General features: G+C 42.2%; 1 protein-coding gene and 1 long non-coding RNA gene across 3 annotated transcripts; both read right to left on the bottom strand.

Moving 5' to 3' along the window:
• Window positions 1-5,239: 5,239 nt before the first annotated feature.
• LOC117075797 (olfactory receptor 11L1) lies at window positions 5,240-6,524 on the bottom strand. The gene is given in 2 exon segments (XM_033198503.1): window positions 5,240-5,552; window positions 5,555-6,524. Coding segments are annotated over 2 exon segments (966 nt in total). The 5' UTR covers window positions 6,483-6,524; the 3' UTR covers window positions 5,240-5,514.
• Window positions 6,525-20,586: 14,062 nt separating this feature from the next.
• On the bottom strand, window positions 20,587-27,457 carry LOC117074957. Of its 2 annotated transcripts, XR_004433791.1 has the most exons (5): window positions 27,378-27,457; window positions 24,326-24,372; window positions 23,028-23,244; window positions 21,604-21,763; window positions 20,587-21,504 (listed from the first exon to the last, which is right to left on the bottom strand). It is a non-coding gene; the product is annotated as an uncharacterized LOC117074957 (long non-coding RNA). The 2 variants fall into 2 exon arrangements; XR_004433790.1 differs by having other exon boundaries at window positions 20,587-21,763.
• Window positions 27,458-27,962: the final 505 nt, after the last annotated feature.

Below are 27,962 nucleotides of genomic sequence, written 5' to 3'. Positions count from 1 at the left end.
CAGCACAACCTAAACATTTGTACTGAGCATGGTTATGAAATGCTAAACTTTCTTCCCAAATTTTTACAATGGTAAATCATTCCTACATATTTGCTTTGCCACTTCTCATCTGGGAAATGTTTGCACATTCTTTAACCATTTCATACCACTTCCAATATAGGGGTATAAATATATGCAGTGAATAACGCTAGACATTATCCCAATATTAATTATAATAATGGTTATTATTTAATCTAATAATAAAGTGGAAATGCTTCTTTAGTTATGTAAAAGCTATTTATTTCCAAACAAGATATCATATCGATGTTAATTGTTATGTTGCATAGAGTCACAAATGTATGCACATATCCAAACTTACCAATTATAAATTAATGCCTTTTACTGACTTAGTATTCCAGTTACTCTCTCCTACAGGCTCTGTGTATCTGAGGATCTATGTAATAAAGAAATTATATTTTTGTTTAAAACAAAACCTTAGGGCAGGGCACAGTGGATCACACCTGTATCCAAGCACTTTAGGAGGCTGAGGTGGGCTTATAGCTCAGGAGTTCCAGACCAGCCTGGGCAACATGGTGAACTTTCTCTCTGAAAAAATACAAAAATTGGCCAGGTGTGGTGGCACATGCCTGCAATCCCAGCATCTCTGGAGACTGAGGTGGGAGAATCATTTGAGCCCGGCACATTGAGGCTGCTGTGAGCTGTGATCTGGGCGACTGAGCAACATCTAGTTTCCAAAAAAAAAAAAAAAAAAAAACGAAAAAACAAAAAACTAACATCCTAAAATAATCTGAGGTAAGTTTGCATCTCAAAAATAAGTCTAAACATCAAGTCAGAGTGCCAGATAGATGGTAAGAATACGTTGGTTTGATTATATTTTTTCATTATCTTTAACTACAACTTTTTTTTTTTTTTTTTTTTTGAGACGGAGTCTCACTCTGTCGCCCAGGCTGGAGTGCAGTGGCCGGATCTCAGCTCACTGCAAGCTCCGCCTCCCGGGTTCACGCCATTCTCCTGCCTCAGCCTCCGGAGTAGCTGGGACTACAGGCGCCACCGCCACGTCTGGCTAGTTTTTTGTATTTTTAGTAGAGACGGGGTTTCACCGTGTTAGCCAGGATGGTCTCGATCTTCTGACCTCGTGATCCGCCCGTCTCGGCCTCCCAAAGTGCTGGGATTACAGGCTTGAGCCACCGTGCCCGGCCAACTACAACTTTTTAATAGAAAATTTTCAGGGGAAAAATGTCAAAGAGGTTGCATATTAATAAGTTAAATAATTACCTAAGGTGCAACAAATATAACTTATTTAACATGAAAAAAATACATTATAAAATACGTTAAAATAAAATACTTTACCTTTACATAATGACATTGGGCAAGACTAATTTTGATGCAATGACAGAAATCAATATTGACATCATGTGAAAGAAACCAACGTTAAATTTGTTGGATAAAAATTAGATTATCATTGACTACACATGGACACAGTAGACACCGGGGCCGACTTGAGGGTGGAGGGTGGAAGGAGGGTAAGCACTGAAAAGCTACCTATCAAGTACTATGCTGATTTGCTGGGTGACAAAATTGTCTGCACACCAAACCCCTGGGACACGCTATTACTCATGGGACAAAAATATACATGTGTCCCCTGAACCTAAAATAAAAGTTGCAAAGAAAATAAAATTAGTTTATGATACATGCATCTCACTGCATGTAGCAAGAGAAATGGAGCAGATGATATACAATACGGGACATGCAGATCTTTATTCATAGAACACTTCTGCAACACACAGACCATTTCTAATTTGGCAATAGTTAACCCACACATGTGCCTATTTTCCTTCTTTCTTTTCCTGTTGTAAAATAATTCCATTACTTTCCTCGATTGCTTTGCGCAGAAGTCTTAGTGAGAAGTTTGAAGAATGGTTCCCACTTTTGATAATGTCCTGTGATCACTATGCAGCCACCTGCTCCCCTCCGCACCATGAGGTCATCGTGACCCCAAGGCTCTGTGAAGGTGGTGACTTCAGGGCTTACGGGTTGGAGGAAGGGGGACATAGCTGCTGTTCTCTCCCTTGGGGAATCTAGTGTTATCCTCAGTTCTTGACATCTGTTCATCGTGAAAGCTCCCTTCTAAATATGAACCTCAGGTGCTCTCTGTGAGACTCTCTAGCACATTCCCTCTGTGTGCTGTGTGCTGTGCTCCGTACACTGAACTCTGTCATCTCTAGTCTGAGGAAAAGCTATTCAGGAGGCTGAAGTAGGAGGGTTGCTTGAGCTCAGGAGGTCAAGACTTCAGTGAGCAGTGTTTGTGCCACTCCATTCTGAGTGACACAGTGAGATACTGTCTCTTAAAACAACAACAACAAAAAAGAGGCCAGATGCAGTGGCTCACACCTGTAATCTCAGCACTTTGGGAGGCCGAGGCGGGTGGATCACCTGAGGTCAGGAGTTTGAGACAAGCCTGGCCAACATGGGGAAACCCTGTCTCTACTAAAAATACAAAAATTAGCTGGGCGTGGTGGCAGGTGCCTGTAATCCCAGCTACTCAGGAGGCTGAGGCAGGAGGATCACTTGAACCCGGGAGGCAGAGGTTGTAGTGAGCCGAGATGGTGCCACTGTACTCCAGCTTGGGTGACAGAGTGACACTCTGCTTCAAAAAAAAAAAAAATAAAATAAAAGGGAAAAGAAAAATACTAATGATGCAATTAAAAATGGGGAGCTGGCAAAGATCTTTTGGATATGTTTCCAAAAGCACAGATAACAAAAGCAAAACTCCATGAATGGGATCGCAAAACTGAAAAGTATCTGTTCAGGAAAGGAAACAATCTACAGAGTGAATAGATGACCTAGGAATGGGAGAAAATACTTGAAAATCACACATCTGATAGGGGTTACAACTCAAAATATGTAAGGAACTTGAACAACCCGACAGCACGAAAACAAGTCAATTAAAAATGGGTAAAGGTGCTGAACAGACATTTCTCAAAAGAAGACATTCAAATGGCCAAAAGGTGTATGAAAAGTTGCTCAGTGTCACAAATCATCAGAAAAACAAACAACAAAACCACAATGAAATATCACTTCACACTTCATAGGATTGCTATTAAAACGAAACAAAAACAATAGATAAATGTTGGTGAGATAATGAAGGAAAAAAGATCCCTTTGTACACTGTTCATGGCCAGGCAAATTGGTGTAGTCACTATGGAACACAGTACAAAGGTTCCTCAAAAAATTAAAACTAGAACTATCACACAATTCAGCAATCCCAGATGACAAAAATGGCCCAAGCAGGCCACCAGGGAAACCTGGGCCCAGCGTGCATCAATGCAGAGCATCAAGCACAGCATAACAGGTGTACAGTTGCCTGTTCCTGTCCAGAGAAAACTGCATCCCTCACTCTGGAAAATGGGGAAATGCAGAGAAGCAGATGTAACTGAAGAAGCCAGCTGGAGCAACAAGGAGGGACAACCACAGCCTGGGAGGGCACCATGCCAGAGACGCCTGGACCTCACGCTAGACTCAGTGCCCGTTATACTCTTGGGACCCAGCGCTTTCCCTCTGCATCACTTGGCATACTTGACATTATTTGTTGCTTAAAATAATGTCCTAGTGTTCACCTTTCCTAGGAGACCTAGGCAGATCCTGTGACACTACAGCTTCAGCACACAGTAGGTGCATCACAAACATCTGCTGCGTTCACACACTCTTGCCTTCTCCAACCTTCTTGAGAAGTCTTCAGTGAAAAGGAATTGCTGATTGAGCAAGAATTAAACTTCTAGAGACTCCTGGATCCGCTGAAGTTTGAGACAAGGTGAGATTTGTTTACTGCCATATTCCTAGCTCATAGCACTTAGTATGTAGTCAGTTAATAAATGTTTGTTGAATAAATGAGTCAAAGGAATCATATATCTTACTTAGTTATATATTTTCTGAGTAAAATGATTAATAGTGTATTTCTGGTATAATTTTACTTTACATATTCAACAAACTTGACAATTCAACTAGGTGCCAGGCACACAGCTGCTGAAGAAAAGGACACATAAAATACAATTTCTGTCTACAGGAAAGCCACAGTCTAAAAAGTAGAAACGTGAACAAATTATAAAAATCAGAGGGGTTTGTTGCTATTTTAAACAGCTCCAGTCAGGAAGTGTTAAAATAGAAAGTTCTAAACAGGAAATGTCCCAACACACCATCTAAGCATGAAGCAGAAGCCACCCATAGTTGAGTTTGCTACCGCCAACCCCAACAGCAAGAATTCCAATCCTGCTGCTACAAAATTAAGTGTCACTCTAATTTTATTACTGCTATGTAACCCAGTTTTAGGACTCTTTGATTGCCACTTAATGTTCTAAAGAAGTATGAAAGAGAAAGCCACCATGGCTGGCTTGGTCCTTTCCATGTCATTGTGTTTCCAGGAAATTCAGACTGTGGCACAGGACATGGCATGAATCATGAGATTAAAAATATTTGTAGAATTAATGAATCGAACAGTGGGCAGGCTTTGTAGAGATCTTCTACACTGGCTGAATAAAATAAAATGTAAAAGTGATTTAAGAGGCTGGGCACAGAGGCTCACCCCTGTAATCCCACCACTTTGGGAGGCAGAGGCGGATGGATCATGAGGTCAGGAGTTCAAGACCTGCCTGACCAACAGGGTGAAACCCCATCTCTACTAAAAATACAGAAATTAGCTGGGTGTGGTGGTGCATGCCTGTATTCCCAGCTACTCAGGAGGCTGAGGCAGGAGAATCACTTGAACCTGGGAGGCGGAGGTTGCAGTGAGCAGAAATAGCACCATTGCACTCCAGCCTGGGCGACAGAGTGAGACTCTATCTCAAGAAAAAAAAAGTGATTTAAGCATTTTAGTGACAGCCTCTGACTCTCAGGACTCACAGTAGCACAGAATACTGAGGATCTTCCCCTCCCTTCCTTCCTTCCCACAATTTCATTAAACAAAAAAACACTAAAACATCTAAGGTCTTGTAGATGAATATTTGGTACTTCAAAAATCCTTACTTTTTTCTTGTCATTAGAAGACAATGTAGGTCAACAAACATTTTAAATGTCTGTTTTTTGTGTGTGATTTATTCTTTCTACTACTATTTAATAAGCACCAATGGCACCCACCAGGTTTTAGGTCCACAAGGCCAGTCTACTAATAGTACTTAAAAGATGCAGGTCTTTCTGTATATAAGGTTATATAAACAAAAGAGAAATCTTATTGTAGAATGTGAAAGTAATGTGTGTGTAATCACCATCCACTGGAATTCAATCAGATTTTCCTAACAAGATGTTAGAAAGTGTCTAGGACAAAACTGACCTCAAAAAGGTTTGGTGGAGGCAATTTATCTTCTGACCAGTTGCTGGCGAGGAACCCTCAAAAAGCTGTTGTTTTGTGGCTTACAGAATTCAATGCAGTTCTGACAAGGAGCTTCAGGTTTAAAGGTCTGACTCTACCATTCACTTAACCCCGAATTTAATCCACTGCATGTTCTGTGCAATTTTCCTCATCTAATAAAGGAACTTCCTTTTGCTCGTACTCCATAGATACCACATTTCCTTCTCATGAGCTTTCTAACAGCTTCTTTGAAGTTTTTGTTCCTCAAGCTATAGATAACTGGGTTCAGCAGTGGTGTGACCACAGTGTAGAAGACAGAAATGATCTTGTTGACTTCAGGCAACAGGTGGGGACTGGGGTGCACATACATGGAGATCATGGTCCCGTAGTAGATAGTGACAACAGCCAGGTGGGAGCCACATGTGGAAAATGTCTTTCTCCGGCCAGAGGTGGAAGGGATTCTCAATACGGAGGACACGATGAAAACATAGGACCCCAGTGTCAGAAAAAAACAAATGCACAGCACGGCAATTGACAGGATGAAGATGGTCACCTCGGTGATATAAACACTGGAACAGGAGAGCTGCATGAGTGGGGGGAGGTCACAGAAGAAATGGTTAATCTCATTGGGCCCACAGAAGTCCAACCTGGAAATCATCAGGGAAGGCAGAAAGCCTGTGCCGATTCCTGTCCACCAGGAGAACGCCACCAACCTGGTGCAGAGCTCACGATGCATAAGGAAAGGGTAGCGGAGCGGGCTGCAGATGGCCAGGTAATGGTCATAGGCCATTATGGCCAGGAGAAAGCACTCGGTAGCGCCAAGGAACACAAAGAAGTAGAGCTGTGCCATGCAGGTGGAGAAGGAGATGGCTTGGCCCCAGGACAGCAGGTTGGCTAGGAGAAGGGGCACAGTGGTAGATGTGTACCAGACCTCCAGAAAGGAGAGATGCTGGAGGAACATGTACATAGGGGAGTGCAGTCGCTGGTCCTGGCTCACCACAGTAATGATGACGACATTCCCTGTAATGGTCAGGCAGTAGATGAGCAGGAAAATGACAAAGAGCAGGGTCTGCCATTCAAGAAGGTTCTGGAATCCTAACAGCTGAAAGTTAGTCACAGTGGAGGTATTTTGGGGCTCCATTGCCTGTGGGGGATGAAAAACATTTTGGAAAAGCACAGGATGCAAGGCGCAAATGTGTCACTATTGATGTTTGGCACTTCAGAGATTAATTTTTAAATAGTTTAGAGCTGTATACACAGCTTTTTAGAAGGATAAATGCATAATTCCGCATCTCTTTTCTAAGAACACATTTTGAAATCTTAAGCTGAATGTGAATGTTAGATCTTGTAAGGAGACTCAGCAAGTTTCATTTATCTGAGTTCTCTGAAATCTTGAAGTCTCCTATCCAAAGACAGGCAAAAGAGGACTCTGATTAGTAGATCTTCAGTGTTCTCACCATACAAAAAAGAAAAATTGAGGTGATGAATATGTTACTTGGATTGACTGTGATGATTATTTCACAATGAATACTTCTATCAGAACAAGGTTGTACACTTTAAATATATAGTATACAATAATATTTATCGACTACACCTCAATAAAGCTGGACAAAAACTCAAAAAACTGACAATAACAACAAAACTTAAAAAAAAAATTCCTGCACGGCTGGGCGCAGTGGCTTACACCTGTAATTCCAGCACTTTGGAAGGCTGAGGCGGGTGTATCATGCGGTCAAGAGTTCGAGACAAGCCTAACCAACATAGTGAAACCCTGTCTCTACTAAAAATACAAAAATTAGGTGGGCGTAGTGGCACGTGCCTGTAATCCCAGCTACTTGGGAGGCCAGGGCAGGAGAATCATTTGAACCTGGGAGATGGACGTTGCAGTGAGCCAAGATCATGACACTGCACTCCAGCCTGGGCGATAGGGCGAGACTCCATCTCAAAAAAAAAAAAAAAAAAAAAAAATCTTGCACATATGGAAGCAAATGCCTTTCCCTTCTCATACGTGGGCTTTGTCTGAAAAAGAAGCCAGACACAGCACGTCTCCTACACCATCTTGGGAAAGTGTATATATTCTACCCTCAAACAATATTTATTGGTCCCTGCTGTGTGTGTGTGTGTGTGTGTGTGTGTGTGAAGGCCTGTGCTGAACTAATCTGTCTCACTCCACTGGTGTCCTTTCTTGCCTTACCCGACACCATACTCATGCCCAACCACTGTCATTGAATCCTCATGTACACCTTTTCTTTCATTTTATTCCCTATCTATAGATCTGGATAAAGTAAACATCCACTCATGCCCAACCACTATCATTGCATCCTCGTGTATACCTTTTCTTTCATTTCACTCCCTATCTATAGTTCTGGATAAAGTAAACATCCACCTGCCATACAGGAGCTTCTGTGAAGTTGAGGGAGTGAGACATAGCACAGAATAGAACCTCTGTAAAATGTACAACCAACAAACTCGGTGTGCCCTTACTGCTGGAGAGCAATCATTGTATATTTCCCTTATACACCAACAATAAAATTCTAAACCCCACAACTGACCGAGCAGACTCCTCCTTTCAGCCAAGGGGATTTCAAAGAAACCTAAAAAATCTGGTTCAGGCCATGATGGGAAGAGGGGGTTGGACAAACCTCATCACACTCTCCTTTCTCCAGAATTCAGGCACAACTGAGCAGCAATAACATCAAAAAAGAGATTTTAAGGCTGATGCAACAGACTCTGTAGCAATAACGTACCGGATTTGAACCTGACTCTAGTATAGCATCATGACAGACAGCCGACCCTGAAAGAAATGGAAATATTTTACCACAACATATATGTATTTGTCATATTTAAAATGGCCCTGCAAAGCTGTCTCTTGTGGGGGAAATCTACATTCTGCAGAGAACCCCTTTCCCTCTCCAGGCCTTTGTCTGATCCTCAAGAGATGAGCTGAAAGTCTAGCAGCTTTTAAAAGTCTCAATAGAACATTTCTGCCATCTGCTGCTTCTCAGGCTGGCAACATATGAGACTTCATCTACACCGTGAGAACCTTGGTTTCCCCAACCCCCTTATCTTTATTTATTTATTTATTTTTATATACTTTAAGTTCTAGGGTACATGTGCATAACGTGCAGGTTTGTTACATATGTATATTTGTGCCATGTTGGTGTGCTACACCCATCAACTCGTCAGCACCCATCAATTCGTCATTTATATCATGTATAACTCCCAGTGCAATCCCTCCCCCTTCCCCCTCCCCATGATAGGCCCAGATGTGTGATGTTCCCCTTCCCGAGTCCAAGTGACCTCATTGTTCAGTTCCCACCTATGAGTGAGAACATGCGGTGTTTGGTTTTTAAGAAAATGTGGCACATATACACCATGGAATACTATGCAGCCATAAAAAAGGATGAGTTTGCGTCCTTTGTAGGGACATGGATGCAGCTGGAAACCATCATTCTTAGCAAACTATCACAAGAACAGAAAACCAAACACCGCAAGTTCTCACTCATAGGTGGGAACTGAACAATGAGATCACTTGGACTCGGAAAGGGGAACATCACACACCGGGGCCTCTCACGGGGAAGGGGGAGAGGGGAGGGATTGCATTGGGAGTTATACCTGATATAAATGACGAATTGATGGGTGCTGACGAGTTGATGGGTGCAGCACACCAACATGGCACAAGTATACATATGTAACAAACCTGTACGTTATGCACATGTACCCTAGAACTTAAAGTATAATAAAAAAATAAATAAAAATAAAAAATAAAAAATAAATAAAAAGACAAAACAGAGAAGAATAGGTCTAGAGGCTTTGCTGTTCTCCGAATACCACCTGCACTTTTCTGCTCCCTTTCCCTTCTGGAGGGCACTGCCCCTCCCCGCTGCTCCTTGTCCTCTGCCTCCTTGCTCACTGGAATGCACTATGATCTGGATGTTTCTCTTGCCACTGCCCCAGAAGGGCATTGCCCTGCAGCCACCCATCGCATTCCCAATCCTCTTCATCTGTGGCATCATCGCACTGTTGATCCCTCCCTCTTCCTGGATCCACTGGTCACTTAATATCCACAACTACATACTCTCTTAGATTAGCGACAGCCCTGGTTTTTCACACTTGTACAGGGCTTCATGTCTCTCAATCTACCTTCATTTCTTTCACAGTTTCAGGCAGTCTCTTGACTTGAATACTGTCACTTTGCTCTCAGCCCTCAAATTTATGTCTCGAGCTTGAACACAAGCCTCCTGTAAACAACTGCCGTATGTGAAATGCTCACTCATGTCTTGTCAGCATTTGCAATGTAACAGACCTAACTTAGCTGACCAGCACTCCTGACTACCCCAGCCTGCCCCAGTGCAGCCTTCCCGTCTCCATCGTCCCACTTGCTCAGACCAGAAACTCTGAATTTGACTCTTGTTCCTTTCAAACTCAATGTCCAGTTTTTCAGCAAGATTGACTAGCTCACCTGAAAATGTATCCAGAACTGATCTGATCACCCTTCACGACCACCATCGCTTGCCCCCCGGAAAAGGCACCACTATCTCTCATCTAGATTGTTGCAATCACTTCCTTAAAGCACCTCCACGTCCAGCCTGCCCCACTCAAGAAAGCCATCAAAGAGAACATTTTAAAACACGGGAGAGTTTTCACAGGGAACAGAGATGTACTGTGAATTGTTCCTGAAAAGGAAGAAAACATTGTGGCCGGACAATCCACATATTCACCTCTGCAGTTTCCACTTCATCAGAATCACGTTCTGTTGACTTGCTGTTTCTGTTCTTCATGTCTGTTGTAGTTCACTATTTCTGCTGTGTTCTACGTTCTCCTCTCATCCTTGGCCAAAGTTACTGGGAATATTATTTTCATGTAGCTAGGAAATAATTATATCAAGAGAAAACGATATCTTAACATTATTGCACGTGCTACAAAGAGTATAGTACTGAATGTGTCATATATATTGAACTATATAGTACTTGATTTCTTCAATAAAGCTTAAGAAACAAACAAACAACAAACAAACAAAAAACAAAGCCTTGACAGGTTACCCAGCCCTGCTTGTTCTCTCCTCCCACAGCCTCACCAAACTCTTACTCTATTTTTTGGTCCGTTCCGCACCAGCGCTTCCGCCTCCTTAGTATTCTTCAAGTTACCTGAAACTGCCTCGTTTTCTCCTTAGCATGTTTAGTTCCCTGCAATGTTGTCCTTGAACAGCTTTGTATGGCTCATTTCTCATGTCCTTCCAGTCTGCTCAGATAACACCTTCTTCTTTAGGCCTGATCTAAATACTCTTCTGCCATTCTCAGAATGTATAACAGAGTCAAGATAAAAGTTTTAAGTATATGTGGTTTGAGGCAAAATATTCCAGCAGTTCCGGCTTGAAAACACTGAAGGAAAATTAAGAGATGTGAGAAATTGTTTATTTGATCCACATAGATTGATTTATTCATATAGATTGATTTATTCACATACATTATTTATTCAGCCAGGCACGGTGGCTCATGCCTGTAACCCCAGCACTTTGGGAGGCCAAGGCAGGTGGATCACTTGAGGTCAGGAGTTCAAGACCAGCCTGGTCAAAATGGCGAAAGCCCATCTCTACTAAAAATACCAAATTTAGTCTGGTGTGGTAGGGGGCACCTGTAGTCCCAGCTACTCAGGAGGCTGAGGCAGGAGAATCACTTGAACATGGGAGGTGGAGTTTGCAGTGGGCCCAGATCACACCACTGCACTCCAGCCTGGGTGATAGAGCAAGACTCCATTTCAAACAATAATAATAAATACTCTTAGTAAAACAACAATGCTATCTTGGAAAATGGTTCCTTTTTGCCTTGGCTTTCACTTAGTATTTTATGAGAATATGATCATGGTAGTCAATTTAAATGAATGTCCACAGAAAAATAAGGTAAACATGGAGAGCAATGAGGGTCTCCTTAGGGAGACCACAGTGAAAACAAAACAGCCCTTTATACAATAGACTAAGTTTACAGGACAATGGGCTCAGTTCCTAGTTTCTTTTTTTTTTTTTTTTTTTTTTTATTATACTTAAGTTCTAGGGTACAGGGTCATGTGCATGCGTTTATATCATGTATAACTCCCAATGCAATCCCTCCCTCCTCCCCCTCCCCATGATAGGCCCCAGTGTGTGATGTTCCCCTTCCCGAGTCCAAGGGATCTCATTGTTCAGTTCCACCTATGAGTGAGAACATGCGGTGTTGGTTTTCGTTCTTGTGATAGTTTGCTAAGAATGATGGTTTCCAGCTGCATCCATGTCCCTACAAAGGACGCAAACTCATCCTTTTTGATGGCTGCATAGTATTCCATGGTGTATATGTGCCACATTTTCTTAATCCAGTCTGTCACAGATGGACATTTGGGTTGATTCCAAGTCTTTGCTATTGTGAATAGTGCCGCATAAACATACGTGTGCATGTATCTTTGTAGTAGAGTAATTTATAATCCTTTGGGTATATACCAGTAGTGGGATGGCTGGGTCATATGGTACATCTAGTTCTAGATCCTTGAGGAATCGCCATACTGTTTTCCATAATGGTTGAACTAGTTACAATCCACCAACAGTGTAAAAGTGTTCCTCTATTCTCCACATCCTCTCCAACACCTGTTGTTTCTGACTTCTTAATGATTGCCATTCTAACTGGTGTGAGATGGTATCTCATTGTGGTTTTGATTTGCATTTCTCTGATGGCCAGTGATGATGAGCATTTTTTCATGTGTCTGTTGGCTGTATGGATGTCTTCTTTTGAGAAATGTCTGTTCATATCCTTTCCCACTTTTTGATGGGGTTGTTTGTTTTTTCTTGTATATTTGTTTGAGTTCTTGGTAGTCTGGATATTAGCCCTTTGTCAGATGAGTAGGTTGCAAAAATTTTTTCCCATTCTGTAGGTTGCCTGTTCACTCTGATGGTAGTTTCTTTAGCTGTGCAAAAGCTCTTTAGTTTAATTAGATCCCATGTGTCAATTTTTGCTTTTGCTGCCGTTGCTTTGGTGTTTTAGACATGAAGTCCTGCCCATGCCTATGTCCTGAATGGTACTACCTAGTTTTCTTCTAGGGTTTTTATGGTATTAGGTCTAACATTTAAGTCTCTAATCCATCTTGAATTAATCTTCGTATAAGGGGTAAGGAAAGGATCCAGTTTCAGCTTTCTACTTATGGCTAGCCAATTTTCCCAGCACCATTTATTAAATAGGGAATCCTTTCCCCATTCTTGTTTCTCAGGTTTGTCAAAGATCAGATGGCTGTAGATGTGTGGTATTATTTCTGAGGACTCTGTTCTGTTCCATTGGTCTATATCTCTGTTGTGGTACCAGTACCATGCTGTTTTGGTTACTGTAGCCTTGTAGTATAGTTTGAAGTCAGGTAGCGTGACGCCTCCAGCTTTGTCCTTTTGACTTAGGATTGTCTTGGCAATGCGGGCTCTTTTTTGGTTCCATATGAACTTTAAAGCAGTTTTTTCCAATTCTGTGAAGAAAGTCATTGGTAGCTTGATGGGGATGGCATTGAATCTATAAATCACCTTGGGCAGTATGGCCATTTTCACGATATTGATTCTTCCTATCCATGAGCATGGTATGTTCTTCCATTTGTTTGTGTCCTCTTTGATTTCACTGAGCAGTGGTTTGTAGTTCTCCTTGAAGAGGTCCTTACATCCCTTGTAAGCTGGATTCCTAGGTATTTTATTCTCTTTGAAGCAATTGTGAATGGAAGTTCATTCCTGATTTGGCTCTCTGGTCTGTTACTGGTGTATAAGAATGCTTGTGATTTTTGCACATTAATTTTGTATCCTGAGACTTTGCTGAAGTTGCTTATCAGCTTAAGGAGATTTTGGGCTGAGACAAGGGGTTTTCTAAATATACAATCATGTCATCTGCAAACAGGGACAATTTGACTTCTTCTTTTCCTAACTGGATACCCTTGATTTCTTCTCTTGCCTGATTGCCCTAGCCAGAACTTCCAACACTATGTTGAATAGGAGTGGTGAGAGAGGGCATCCCTGTCTTGTGCCAGTTTTCAAAGGGAATTTTTCCAGTTTTTGCCCATTCAGTATGATATTAGCTGTGGGTTTGTCATAAATAGCTCTTATTATTTTGAGGTACGTTCCATCAATACAAATTTATTGAGCGTTTTTAGCATAAAGGGCTGTTGAATTTTGTCAAAAGCCTTTTCTGCATCTATTGAGATAATCATGTGGTTCTTGTCTTTGGTTCTGTTTATATGCTGGATTACGTTTATTGATTTGCGAATGTTGAACCAGCCTTGCATCACAGGGATGAAGCCCACTTGATCATGGTGGATAAGCTTTTTGATGTGCTGCTGAATCCGGTTTGCCAGTATTTTATTGAGGATTTTTGCATCGATGTTCATCAGGGATATTGGTCTAAAATTCTCTTTTTTTGTTGTGTCTCTGCCAGGCTTTGGTATCAGGATGATGTTGGCCTCATAAAAAGAGTTAGGGAGGATTCCCTCTTTTTCTATTGATTGAATAGTTTCAGAAGGAATGGTACCAGCTCCTCCTTGTACCTCTGGTAGAATTCAGCTGTGAATCCATCTGGTCCTGGACTTTTTTTGGTGGGTAGGCTATTAATTGTTGCCTCAATTTCAGAGCCTGCTATTGGTCTATTCAGGGATTCAACTTCTTCCTGGTTTAGTCTTGGGAGAGTGTAAGTGTCCAGGAAATTATCCATTCTTCTAGATTTTCTAGTTGATTTGCGTAGAGGCATTTATAGTATTCTCTGATGGTTGTTTGTATTTCTGTGGGGTCGGTGGTGATATCCCCTTTATCATTTTTATTGCGTCTATTTGATTCCTCTCTCTTTTCTTCTTTATTAGTCTAGCTAGCGGTCTGTCAATTTTGTTGATCTTTTCAAAAAACCACTCTGGATTCATTGATTTTTGGAGGGTTTTTTGTGTCTCTATCTCCTTCAGTCTGCTCTGATCTTAGTTATTTCTTGCCTTCTGCTAGCTTTTGAATGTGTTTGCTCTTGCCTCTCTAGTTCTTTTAATTGTGATGTTAGAGTGTCAATTTTAGATCTCTCCTGCTTCTCTTGTGGGCATTTAGTGCTATAAATTCCCTCTACACACTGCTTTAAATGTGTCCCAGAGATTCTGGTATGTTGTATCTTTTTCTCATTGGTTTCAAAGAACATCTTTATTCTGCTTCATTTCGTTATGTACCCAGTAGTCATTCAGGAGCAGGTTGTTCAGTTTCCATGTAGTTGAGCGGTTTTGATTGAGTTTCTTAGTCCTGAGTTCTAGTTTGATTGCACTGTGGTCTGAGAGACAGTTTGTTATAATTTCTGTTCTTGTACATTTGCTGAGGAGTGCTTTACTTCCAATTATGTGGTCAATTTTGGAATAAGTGCGATGTGGTGCTGAGAAGAATGTATATTCTGTTGATTTGGGGTGGAGAGTTCTATAGATGTCTATTAGGTCCGCTTGGTGCAGAGATGAGTTCAATTCCTGGATATCCTTGCTAACTTTCTGTCTCGTTGATCTGTCTAATGTTGACAGTGGAGTGTTGAAGTCTCCCATGTTATTGTATGGGAGTCTAAGTCTCTTTGTAGGTCTCTAAGGACTTGCTTTATGAATCTGGTGCTCCTGTATTGGGTGCATAGATATTTAGGAGAGTTAGCTCTTCCTGTTGAATTGATCCCTTTACCATGATGTAATGGCCTTCTTTGTCTCTTTTGATCTTTGATGGTTTAAAGTCTGTTTTATCAGAGACTAGGATTGCAACCCCTGCTTTTTTTGTTCTCCATTTGCTTGGTAGATCTTCCTCCATCCCTTTATTTTGAGCCTATGTATGTCTCTGCATGTGAGATGGGTCTCCTGAATACAGCAGACTGATGGGTCTTGACTCTTGATCCAGTTTGCCAGTCTGTGTCTTTTAATTGGAGCATTTAGTCCATTGACATTTAAGGTTAATATGTTATGTGTGAACTTGATCTGTCATTATGATATTAACTGGTTATTTTGCTCGTTAGTTGATGCAGTTTCTTCCTAGCCTCGATGGTCTTTACATTTGGCATGTTTTTGCAATGGCTGGTACCGCTTGTTCCTTTCCATGTTTAGGGCTTCCTTCAGGGTCTCTTGTAAGGCAGGCCTGGTGGTGACAAAATCTCTAAGCATTTGCTTATCTGTAAAGGATTTTATTTCTCCTTCACTGATGAAGCTTAGTTTGGCTGGATATGAAATTCTCGGTTGAAAATTCTTTTCTTTAAGAACGTTGAATATTGGCCCCCACTCTCTTCTGGCTTGTAGAGTTTCTGCCGAGAGGTCTGCTGTTATTCTGATGGGCTTCCCTTTGTGGGTAAACCGACCTTTCTCTCTGGCTGCCTTAAGATTTTTTCCTTCATTTCAACTTTGGTGAATCTGGCAATTATGTGTCTTGGAGTTGCTCTTCTGGAGGAGTATCTTTGTGGCGTTCTCTGTATTTCCTGAATTTGAATGTTGGCCTGCCCTACTAGGTGGGGAAGTTCTCCTGGATGATATCCTGAAGAGTGTTTTCCAACTTGGTTCCATTTTCCCCTCACTTTCAGGCACCCCAATCAGACGTAGATTTGGTCTTTTTACATAATCCCATACTTCTTGCAGGCTTTGTTCATTTCTTTTTCTTCTTTTTTCTTTTGGTTTCTCTTCTCGCTTCATTTCATTCATTTGATCCTCAATCGCTGATACTCTTTCTTCCAGTTGATCGAGTCGGTTACTGAAGCTTGTGCATTTGTCACGTATTTTCGTGTCATGGTTTTCATCTCTGTCATTTCGTTTATGATCTTCTCTGCATTAATTAATCTAGCTGTCAATTCTTCCACTTTTTTTTCAAGATTTTTAGTTTCTTTGCGCTGGGTACGTAATTCCTCCTTTAGCTCTGAGAGGTTTGATGGACTGAAGCCTTCTTCTCTCATCTCGTCAAAGTCATTCTCTGACCAGCTTTGATCCGTTGCTGGCGATGGGCTGCGCTCCTTTGCAGGGGGAGATGCGCTCTTATTTTTGAATTTCCAGCTTTTCTGCCCTGCTTCTTCCCCATCTTTGTGGTTTTATCTGTCTCTGGACTTTGATGATGGTGACGTACTGATGGGGTTTTGGTATAGGTGTCCTTCCTGTTTGATAGTTTTCCTCTGACAGTCAGAAGGACTGTCTGTTGGTCTGTTGGAGATTGCTTGAGGTCCACTCCAGACCCTGTTTGCCTGGGTATCAGCAGCAGAGGTTGCCGAAGATAGAATATTGCTGAACAGCGAGTGTACCTGTCTGATTCTTTCTTTGGAAGTTTCCTCTCAGGGGTGACTCCACCCTGTGAGGTGTGGGGTGTCAGACTGCCCCTAGTGGGGGATGTCTCCCAGCTAGGCTACTCAGGGGTCAGGGACCACCTGAGCAGGCAGTCTGTCCGTTCTCGGATCTCAACCTCCGCGTTAGGAGATCCACGGCTCTCCCCAAAGCTGTCAGACAGAGTCGTTCCCGTCTGCACCGCCCCGCTCTTCCCCTAATGGACTGCAGCTGTGCGCTGTCCCACAGAGGTAGAGTCTACAGAGACAGGCAGGCTTCCTTGAGCTGCTGTGAGCTCCACCCAGTTCGAGCTTCCCAGCGGCTTTGTTTACCTACTTAAGCCTCAGCAATGCGGGCGCCCCTCCCCCAGCCTCGCTGCTGCCTTGAGGATAGATCGCCGCAGACGGCTGTGTAGCAGTGAGGGAGGCTCCGTGGGCGTGGGACCCTCCCGGCCAGGTGTGGGATATATTCTCCTGGTGTGCCTGTTTCCTTAAAGCGCAGTATTGGGGGGGAGTTATCCGATTTTCCAGGTGTGTGTCTCAGTTCCCCTGGCTAGGAAAAGGGATTCCCTTCCCCCTTGCGCTTCCAGGTGAGGCGATGCCTCGCCTGCTTCAGCTCACGCTGGTCAGGCTGCAGCAGCTGACCCGCACCGATTGTCCGGCACTCCCTAGCGAGATGACCCCAGTACCTCAGTTGAAAACGCAGAAATCACCGGTCTTCTGTGTCGCTCGCGCTGGGAGTTGGAGACTGGAGCTGCTCCTATTCGGCCATCTTGCTCCGCCCTCTCAGTTCCTAGTTTTCTAAAGTACCTCCCACAATTCATATCCAAATGCACAAGGAAACTGAGCTGTTGTGTAATCACTGCTTCATGGTTAAATACTTTCAGTAATGAAGCACTCACCACCTTTTGAAATACTGATTTTTTTTTTTTTTTGAAGAGATAAAGCCTTGCTTGGTTGCCCCAGCTGGAAGGCAGTGGCACAATCATAGCTCACTATAATCTCAAACTTCTAGGCTCAAGTGTCCTCCTGCTAGAGTGGTTAGGACCACAGGTGTGTGCCACCATGCCTGGTTAATTATATATATATATATATTTTTTTTTTTTTTTTGGTAGAGGTAGAGGTCATGCTATATTGCCCAGGCTGGCCCTTAACTCCTGGCTCAAGTGATCCTCCTGCCTTGGCCTCCCAAAGTACTGGGATTACAGGTGCTCTGGGCCTGATTATTTAAATACTGGCTATTTCCAAGTGCTAGAATTACTTTAATTACATTGAGCTGGAAAAAAAAAATCTGCCTCCCAAAAGACTGGCTTGGCTTTAACACTAGGGCAACAAGGGTAACCTCAGATTTAACTTTGTAGCTTTCTTTGAAATAAGAATAATCATGAATGTTGTTGTTGTTGGGGGTAGTGGCTCATGCCTGTAATCTCAGCCCTTTGGGAGGCCGAAGAGGGTGAATCACCTGAGGTCAGGAGTTTGAGACCATCCTGGCCAACATGGTGAAACCCCGTCTGTACTAAAAATACAAAAATTAGCCAGGCATGGTGGTGGATGCCTGTAATCCCAGCAATTTGGGAGGCTGGGGCAGGAGAATCACTTGAACCCAGGAGGCAGAGGTTGCAGTGAGCCAAGATCATGCCATTGCACTTCAGCCTGGGCAACAGAACAAGACTCTGTCTCAAAAAAAAGAAAAAAAAAAAAAGAATGTTGTTGTTCTTAGTTGCAATCTGGCCCTTTGACTTCTCGAGAACTCTTGGTTATTATTACAAAACAGTTATTACAGTTTTATAATTTAGGCAAGATCATTTACTGTTTCCATAGAGAATCCGCAAAGGCTAAAATTGCCTTCATAATGACAAATAATTTATTGAAGTCGATGTATTTTTAGAATCCAACATACACAACCAAAACAAGAACATTTATGTTATTTGACGGTAAAATACACACCATGTTGATTTTCTTCTTCTCTGCATGAACTCCCCCTACCTGTTTTCCCAGCATCCAGAGCACCGAACGGCCCCTGCTCTAGGCAGTGTCTCCGTGCCCTCCTGTGACCCAAATTCATACTGTGCTTTCATTGTGAGATCTGAACTTGGCTATCTTCTGCCGGCGTCTGACACTGGGTAAAGCCAACTTCTCCTTTCAATAACCTTGGGTTTCTTGGGGACCTGGCCCTTCTGAGAATCTCATTCCCCAGATGTTATTCTATAATTTGACAATCAAGTCAGAAAACAATCAAATCACCCTTTTGAGATTCGACTCTGCCCACTGTGGCTTGGATGTTGATAAAATACTCGAGACACATGCAATTCTTACATTCTTTTTGAAACAGAGTTTTTTTAAAATTTAAGATAGGCCCCAAAAATGTTGAACTAAAATCTGAATCAAACAAATGGAGATTTCTCTAAAATCCAGCAAGCAGACAGTGAGTGAGTGAGCCGTTCTCACTGAAAGCATAACCAGTGCTTTTTGCTGAATGGCATTTCCTCTTCATACCCTAATTACAGATGTGGCTAAATGGAAAAAATTATGACTGTAAATTAATTAATTCATTCAATTAAGGCAATCTGTAGCAAAGCTCATTCTAAGTTTAAATCTGTCAATTTAACAAAGAAAATGCAATATATAAATTGATCTGAGAGGCTATTAGCTTGAGTCTTAGAAAACAAGTTAAAAAAGAAAATATTTTCTTTTGAAATGAAGTCTCGCTCTGTCACCTAGGCTGGAATACAGTGGCACAATCTTGGCTCACTGCAACCTCTGCCTCCTGGGTTCAAGCAATTCTCCTGCCTCAGCCTCCTGAGTAGCTGGGATTACAGGCATGAGCCACCATGCCCAGCTAATTTTTTTGTATTTTCAGTAGAGACGGGGTTTCTCCATATTGGCCAGGCTGGTCTCAAACTCCTGACCTTGTGATCCTCCCGCCTCAGCCTCTCAAAGTGCTGGGATTACAGGCATGAGCCACCATGCTCGGCCTAAAAAAGAAAAGATTTTCAACCCATTCCTAATATAGCAGGATTTCTTTTTTTATTCCATTGTATAGAAGTCTAAGTAAGAAGAGCAAATTTATTAATATTTCTAGTTAAATTTATATATTTTAGTCTAAGAGAAAATATTAAAGCATTGAATAAATAAATGTATAAAAACAAAAAATCACATATTTTGTTTGGTTCTTTATGATTCATTTATTCAACAAATACCTACTATGTGCGTGGAGTTCATTCGGGCATTATGACACAACAGTGAATCATACCACGTTATAGTCTGATGGGGTAGGCTGATGGGATTTATGATTTATTGATGTTTGATTTAACCAATATGCATTTTTTCAAGATAAAATGATTCATATGTGTAGTTTTTAGAAAAGCTGGAGGAGGAAAGACAGTGCAGAAGAAAGCACATCTTTTTAAATAGTCATAGAACTGTCTTTCAGAGTTAGGTATCTAATGTTTTGCTTTCAGACTCTTTGTGTCCTACATATGGGGTAGAACCACTGGGTTACTACTTTACAGCCTGTATCTTGGTTTTCTTTGCAGCAAATTGTATATAGCCTGACTCTTGGCTATTTTGCAGCTACTTTTACAGTTAATTCCTACCATAGCTCTTTTCTCCTCCTGTTAAATTAAAGGGAAAAAAATGAATAAAGCACCCTTTATGGATTGTATAACAGTCCATTGTTTGGGGTGGTCTTTTCATATCTTATCACATATCTAGATCTTGTAAGAGCTGCATGTTTGCAGAGACAGGCATGACCTCGCCAGCAAAAATTATGTATCCACTTTCTTTTTTTTTTTTTTTTTTGAGATGGAGTCTCACTCTGTGGCCCAGGCTGGAGTGTGGCAGCACAATCTCGGCTCACTGCAACCTCCGCCTCCCGGGTTCAGGCAATTCTCCTGCCTCAGCCTCCTGAGTAGCTGGTATTACAGGCGCCCGCCACAACACCCAGCTTATCTTTGTAGTTTTAGTAGAGATGGGGTTTCACTATGTTGGCCAGGCTGGTCTTGAACTCCTAACCTCGTGATCCGCCCGCGTTGGCCTCCCAAAGTGCTGGGATTACAGGCGTGAGCCAAATAACAAAACTTCTGTACTCATCAGCAACAGCTGAGAAAATGGAGATAAAACGGTGCTCAGGCCTGCAAAACCATCAAGGCTTAGACTCGAGAGAGCACCAGGCAAAGGGTACCTGGGATATCAGCCATGTACACAACCGTAACCAGAAAGTGTTAGGCCCTCAACGTCCAAGGACAATCTTAGGCAAGATGGTTGTTTTTAATTTAGAACCACTCTTTGGAATCAAATAATTGAATAAAACTGGTGAATTAATTGAAACAACCAGCCACAAAAGGTAAATAACCAATCTAGAAATCAACAATTATTCCTTCTCAGCCACATCTTAAAAGTTCTCATATAATTTGTTGTTATCTTCACAAACCTCCTGGCACCTAACTGGGGGGAAAGTCCTCACTTCTGTATATCTCCAGGTAAAATACACAGTGGAAATAAGGAAACTTCAGAACAATTAGCCCTGCAGACAATTAAACAAAAAATATGTCCCCAAAGATTTTCATTTGCTTTTCTTTCTTCCGTGTGGATTAATTGACTGGGGAGTCAAGGGTTTGGATGAGCATTTGTTGAGTGCGTATTAGATTCCAGACACTCCATGTCTAATGCTCCATACAAGCCTTCTAAAAGGACCTTTTCACCACAGAAGGCATAGGCAGAGAGACTTACATAACACACCAGGGTCAGAGGAAGGGTGCATTACAGCACTGTTGTTTGAAGGCAGGTCTGTTTCAACTTCATTGTCTGAATTTCAGTTTAATGCACTGCTTTCAAGACAGTTATGGAAATTGCAGGGATTGTATTAGTGGAATCTAGTTCAAAGGGCATCTAAAGAAACGTGTAAATACTAGTTATGGGAATGATGCAAAGTTTCTGGTTCTGCTAAGTAATTCAGGAGCTAGTAAGAGGGACAAATGAGGGAGAGACCTGATATATGAAGTGAAGAGAACTTCTACTGCCGAGTGGTAGACAAGGTCAGCGGGAGAGGAGTTGATAAGGAAAACCATTCTGCAAGGGTCCTGGGAGAGTGCTGGAGATGTAGCCACTTGGATTGGTACTTCTTATCAGCATATTCTTCTAGGAAGATCTGCTTTTCAGACAAATTTTATTTTTTAAAATAATTTTTAAAAATTTACTTTTCAAAGACCCAACTTGGATCATATTACCTTCTTTATTTATATACTTTGAACAATGTGCTCATTTCTTTCAAAATTGAGGTTAACGTTTATAACTTTATTGATTTGGAGGGCTTCCCTCTTGCTGTTTCCACTATTGGGAACCACCTCCCTTCAAATGTCATCATAAATTTGTTCCTGCTTTTCTTCCTACCCTGCCATCAATTAATCAAATATATATATGCCTCTTATCTTTCTTTCAGTCATATATAATGCAGGAGAAAATACTCTTTTATAACTCATGCATTTTGTCTTCTTGTGCTATGGCGTGTGTTTGTGGAAGATTCTTGAATTCACAGACATTCTTAGCACATGTCATATAAGTATTAAGAGCTAATACATGTTTTTTGTATCAAACTGATTTACACAATAGGATTTACACAAACGAATTTAACACAATATGAAACACTGGATCCATATTAGGCCATTCATTGCAGACTCATTGCGGAAGTCTGTATATCTGGGAAAATGCCGCAGTGCCTTTTTCCTCCTCATTTAACACGGAATAGAGATAGAAAGGGGGTGTTGAGGGATCACTTCAAACTCATTAGCTTTTGTGGGCCTTCCTGGGAGAAGCGGCTAGAGAGGCCTTCTATGGGTGTTTGTGCATTTATCAGCTGGAACAATGCAATCTATGCAAATGCATTTGGATCCAGGCTGCCTCCAAAGGCTATCAGAAAACCCCACAACTTTGCTGTCCCATTCCGGCCACCCCAGTCACCCTAGAGCATCGTTTGGACAGACAAAGCCTCTAATTCACAGTCATCCACAGGATGTCAATGCTGGCAACCACTGGGAAAGAGAAAAGTAGGGTCTATACATCACATCCAGTGGTGATAATTGTGAGTGTCATTGATATCCATTGCCTACCAATAAAAACTACACTGTTTGGCATAGCATACAAAATTAGCCATGATCTCTTTCCCTGCATTGCCACCTGAGTGGGAGCCACATCCAGCCATAGGTGGTTCAAAGACACACCATAGTCTTTCATCCCCAGCTGGACTCTCCATGTGCTGCTTTCTCTGACCAAATTCCATTAGAAGTACAGAGGCTGGCTGGGAAACCCAGGCCTCCTAAGGACTGAATTCAAATAGAAGTTTATCTGTGAACTTTCTCAGACCTCTCCCTCCCATGCTCACATGTGGTGTCTTCCTTCTGGTGTCTTCCTTGTACCTGTATGTGGTAAGATGGGTTCTCTCTGTGTTATCACTTCGTCCATGTGCCAGTTCCTCCCTATAGCAGGATGTGAGCTCCAAGCTCCTCTTCATAGTTAGCTCTGTGTCTTTAGCCAATCCTTGGTGTCTGGCTCCTAAATGTGTCTGCTGAACAAGTGAAGAGATGCCTGTGACCAGTTTGCATAGTATGGCAGGAACATCATCCAACACTAGACCTAGAATGATAGATGGAATTCGCTCATTACATTTGCTCAAATCTCAGGTTTCTCATGTCTAAAACACAGATGGGGTTTATAATACTTCCTTCAGGGAGAGATTGCAAACCTCACATTATTAATTGATTACAGATTCTATTCTGAGCCCTTATTCTGAGCAGGCTCAGACTGAAGGGGCTTTGGAATAAAATATTAAAAGAATACATTCTTAGGCCAGGCGCAGTGGCTCATGCCTGTAATCCTACCACTTTGGGAGGCCGAGGCAGGTGGATCACCATCAGGAGTTTGAGACCAGCCTGGCCAACATGGAGAAACCCTGTCTCCACTAAAAATACAAAAATTAGCCAGGTGTGCTGGCATGCACCTGTAATCCCAGCTAGTCGGGAAGCTGAGGCAGGAGAATCACTTGAACCCTGGAGGCAGAGGTTACAGTGAGCCGAGACCCCACCATTGCACTCCAGCCTGGGCAACAAAAGCAAAAACTCCATCTCAAAAAAAAACAGAGAGAAAAAAAAATATATTCTTTTCCCCAAATCAGTCAAATTATGTAAAAAAAAGAGTGTAAACCACTCTTTAAATATCCATTATTATATTAATATAACTTCATTAAAATGCACACATGTTGCTTCCATCCCGGGTGCATGGAAAACAAACCACGGACCAGATTTGATTTCTCTTTATCAATCTCCTGAAGACTACTCGGTTCACTCTCACTCTCACTAGTCACTAAGAGCTGTCTCTGCGTTAGCCTCGCTCTCTGAATCCCTTCCATAAAAGCACGGAGGTGCACTGAATTCCAGCAGGCCTTACCCAGGTAAAAATGGAGGCTGTGCCCACAGAGAACATCACATAATCTTAGTTCAACTTTACTTCAATATGGTTTCTGGAAAAAAAGGAAAAACAAAAAAATGCAGGGTTTACCACCTCATTAGGATGGTTACTATTGAAAAAACAGAAAATAACAAGCGTTGGTGAGGATGTGGAGAAATCAGAACCCTTGTGCACTGTTGGTATAAATATAAAATAGTACAGCCACTGTGGAAAACAGTATGGAGGTTCCTCAAATGAGATATAGAATTACCTTGTGATTCAGCAATTCCACTTCTGGAGATATATTCAAAACAGGGTCTGGAAGAGATATACATGCATTCATGTTTATAGCTGCATTATTCATAATAACCAAAATACAGTAGCAACCCAAGTGTCTATAGTGGAACGGATAAGCAAAATGTGGTATACACATACAATGAAATTGTATTCAGCCTTAAAAATGGAGAAAATTCTGCAATATGCTGCAACATGAATGAATCTTGCGGACATTACGCTAAATGAAATAAGTCAGTCACAGGAAGATAAATACTTACACGAGGTATTTACAGTAGTCAGAATCACAGAGACAGAAGGAATGGTGATTGCCAGGGAATGGAGGAAGGAGGAAATGGGAAGTTATTGTTTAATGGGCTTAGAGTTTCAGCTTTACTGAAGATGTCAAGGGTTCTGGAGGTGGCTGTACAACACTATGAGTGTATTAGGTACCACTGCATTGTACACTTAAAAATGGTTAAGGTAGTAACTTTTTTTGTTATGAGTATTTTACTGCAATTAAAGAAAATGGGAGAGGCTGGGCGGAGTGGCTCACACCTGTAATACCAGCACTTTGGGAGGCCGAGGCGGATAGATCACCAGAGGTCAGGAGTTTGAGACTAGCCTGGCCAACATGGTGAAACTCCGTCTTTACTAAAAACACAAAATCAGCCAAGTGTGGTGGCATGTGCCTGTAATCCCAGCTACTCAGGAGGCTGAGGCAGGAGAATCGCTTGAACCCTATATATATATATATTCGCTTGAATCTCTAGAGAGAGAGTGACAGAATTTGACCTTTCTGGTCTTAGAGCTTGAAATTTACTTTTGTTTTATCTGAGTTCCTTCCTCAGGAAAGGACCACCAGCCCTCTCAAAAAGTAAGAAAGAACTGAAACTCATCAGATCACCCCAGGTCATCTCAACCAGATAGTGAGATGCCAGTCCAGTCCGCTTATTCAACATGATTGGTTCCTTATCCCTCCCTAGTTCCTCTTTCTCCACACAGTGTTATATTTCTTCCCTGCTGCTACATAAGCCCCTAATTTTAGTCAGTCAGGGAGATGGGTTTGAGACTGAGCTCCTATCTATCTCCTCTGCTGCAGCACCTGATTAAAAGATTCTTCTCTGGCAATAATCGTGGTCTCAGTGATTGGCTTTCTGTGTGGAGAGCAGCAGGACTTAGACCGAACTCCTGGTGTCTTGGTAACAAATTGGGCTGATTTGAGGGCTATGGAGCTAAGAGATTGTGAATCCCCAAAGCTGAGGCAAAGGGTTTGGCAATGGAGATCTGAGAAACTCCATGAAAAGGGTTCAAAGTAAGGAAGAAAACATTGCTGTCCTGAAGAAATGGCTTCAGGAGCCCAAAGCCATGAGGCCAAATAAATCACAAAAAAGAGCAGGGAGAAATAATGCTCAGATGATGGCAGATCCCATATTTTAATGATGTCACAGAAGGCAGGACACAACGGGAGAAGAGTATTAGAGAAGGAGGATGGTTGCAGGTGGTATTAGCTAAAAGATTTGCAACTCTGCAACCTGTAAATGAATCAGAGGGTGGAGTTAGCCTCTAAATTAAGGAGTGGGGTGCATTGGAATTTGGTCATATTGGCATAAACAAAGAGACACTTTATTTACCCCAAAAGAAAGCTCATGAGAAAATACAAATTTAAGTTAGATTATTCCCATTAAACCAGAAACTGCCTGGCGAGGCACTCCACGTAGCATTTGTAAATACAATGACATCAAGATATAATCCAGTCCACAACTTACCTGCATGGATGTGCTGTAAGGGAAATGTGTGTTTCTAAGAACAATGGTACCGATGACATTCCTAGTCAACCAGTGTCAGAGACAAAGCAGTTTAAGCTCAGCAACTCTAGAACCAGCAGGGGAAGAAGTGAGCTCACCCACTCCGTCACACCCTCCTGAAAACCACAGTGACCCCCAACATCAGAAGCCAGAGGCCTTCCCTTAGGATCACAGGCGCTAGGAAATCTGAATTTAAGTGAGCTTGGTTATCAATTGGCCCATACATTTGAGCAAATGTATTGTTTTACTGTGTCTCGTTATGCCTGCAAAATAGAAAAATGCTCCAATATCTGCCAGAGTTATGGAGAGCCAGAGCAAGATCATATATGTAAAATGCAGAAAAACATGGATTTCACATTTGACATAATATAATCATCTTTGAACTTCCCTCTTTCATTAGCTCCTATGATAAACTGCGCTAAATCTGTTCATTCACTTATTAACTTGTTTATTCAATTAGCATTTGTGGAGTGTCCACTTGTGCCAGTTACTCTTCAAGGTCCTGGGGATACATAGAGCAGTGAACAAAATAGAAAAAAATCTCTCTTCCTAATGTAGCTTACCTTTTGACTCACCATCCTTCCATTCACTTTGCTACTTCATTTCCTTTTCTTCAATTAAATATATTTGCTACATGGCCGGGCGAGGTGGCTCACACTTGTAATCCCGGCACTTTGGGAGGTCAAGGTGGGCAGACTGTTTGAACCCAGGAGTTTGAGACCAGCCTGGGCAACATGGCAAAACCCTGTCTCTACAAAAAATACAAAAATTAGCTGGGCGTGGTGGCGGGCACCTGTAGTCCCAGGTACTTGGGAGGCTGAGGTGAGAGGATCACTTGAGCCTGAAATGTAGAGGCTGCAGTGAGTCAGGTTGTGGCACTACACTATAGCCTGGGCAGCAGAGCAAGACCCTGTCTCAATATATATACGTGTGTGTGTGTGTATTTGCAACATGCCAGGACCTATGTTAAGCATCTACTGTCTATTAGCTCATTTAATACTCTGAAAGGCCTTGTAAGAATGACACTAACACCTCTTCACTGCACCTCAGAAGAAATGCAGGGCAGAAATGTGGCACAGCTTGCCTCAAGCTTCTTAGCAGGTGCCGCAGTCCTTAATTTGGAGCCAGAGTCTGTTTTTCTTTGCTAAGTCTTCTTTCTGCTCTTTAGCTTTTTTCTCTAACGTCACATCTTTAATGTTTTGCTAATACAAACCCATGTGTGTTCTCCAAGAATCTACTCACTTTAATTATGCACTTAACCTTTAGGCAGGAGGCCTCAAAATCCTTTGCTCTGGCTGTCACCAGAGATCCAACCCAAGACGTTGTCCTTCTAATAAAGACCCACAAACCCCACAGGATCCCCAAGGACCTGAGTCATCTGGCCCCGCCTCTTGCTGCAGCCTTATCTGCTGCCACCATGCTCTGGCCCAGCTTGCCAGCCTGCCTGGCTTCTCAGTGTCATCTGGGTATGTCTTGCTCCCACCTGCTGAAGTTTACCTTGTACTCTTCATGGCTTTGGGGGGCACAGCCTTGCGGAGCCCCCCTTCCTGCTGGCCAGCTTGTGTTCACCTATCAGAGGTTAACTCAGAGACCTCAGGTGTCTGCCCCCCACCCTGCAGTCTCATTCAGAGTCCTCTGTTATATTCCTGCAGGACTGGTGAGCGACCTCCCTTGCAGTTACTGGTTTGTAATTATGTTTGCATGATTTCATATCCACCTCTTCTAGTTGATCTTGAGGCTCCTTGAGAAATTAGGTCCTACCTCTTTTCCTTAACATGTGTGTTTTCAGTAACTGGTGCAATGTATGAGACTCCTGGCTACAAACAG

This window comes from Trachypithecus francoisi, unplaced genomic scaffold, assembly GCF_009764315.1.
Source record: "Trachypithecus francoisi isolate TF-2019V2 unplaced genomic scaffold, Tfra_2.0 Lachesis_group5, whole genome shotgun sequence".
Classification (NCBI taxonomy): domain Eukaryota; kingdom Metazoa; phylum Chordata; class Mammalia; order Primates; family Cercopithecidae; genus Trachypithecus; species Trachypithecus francoisi.
The sequence above is the reverse complement of the archived record's forward strand: the minus strand, read 5'-3'. Positions and strand labels throughout refer to the sequence as shown.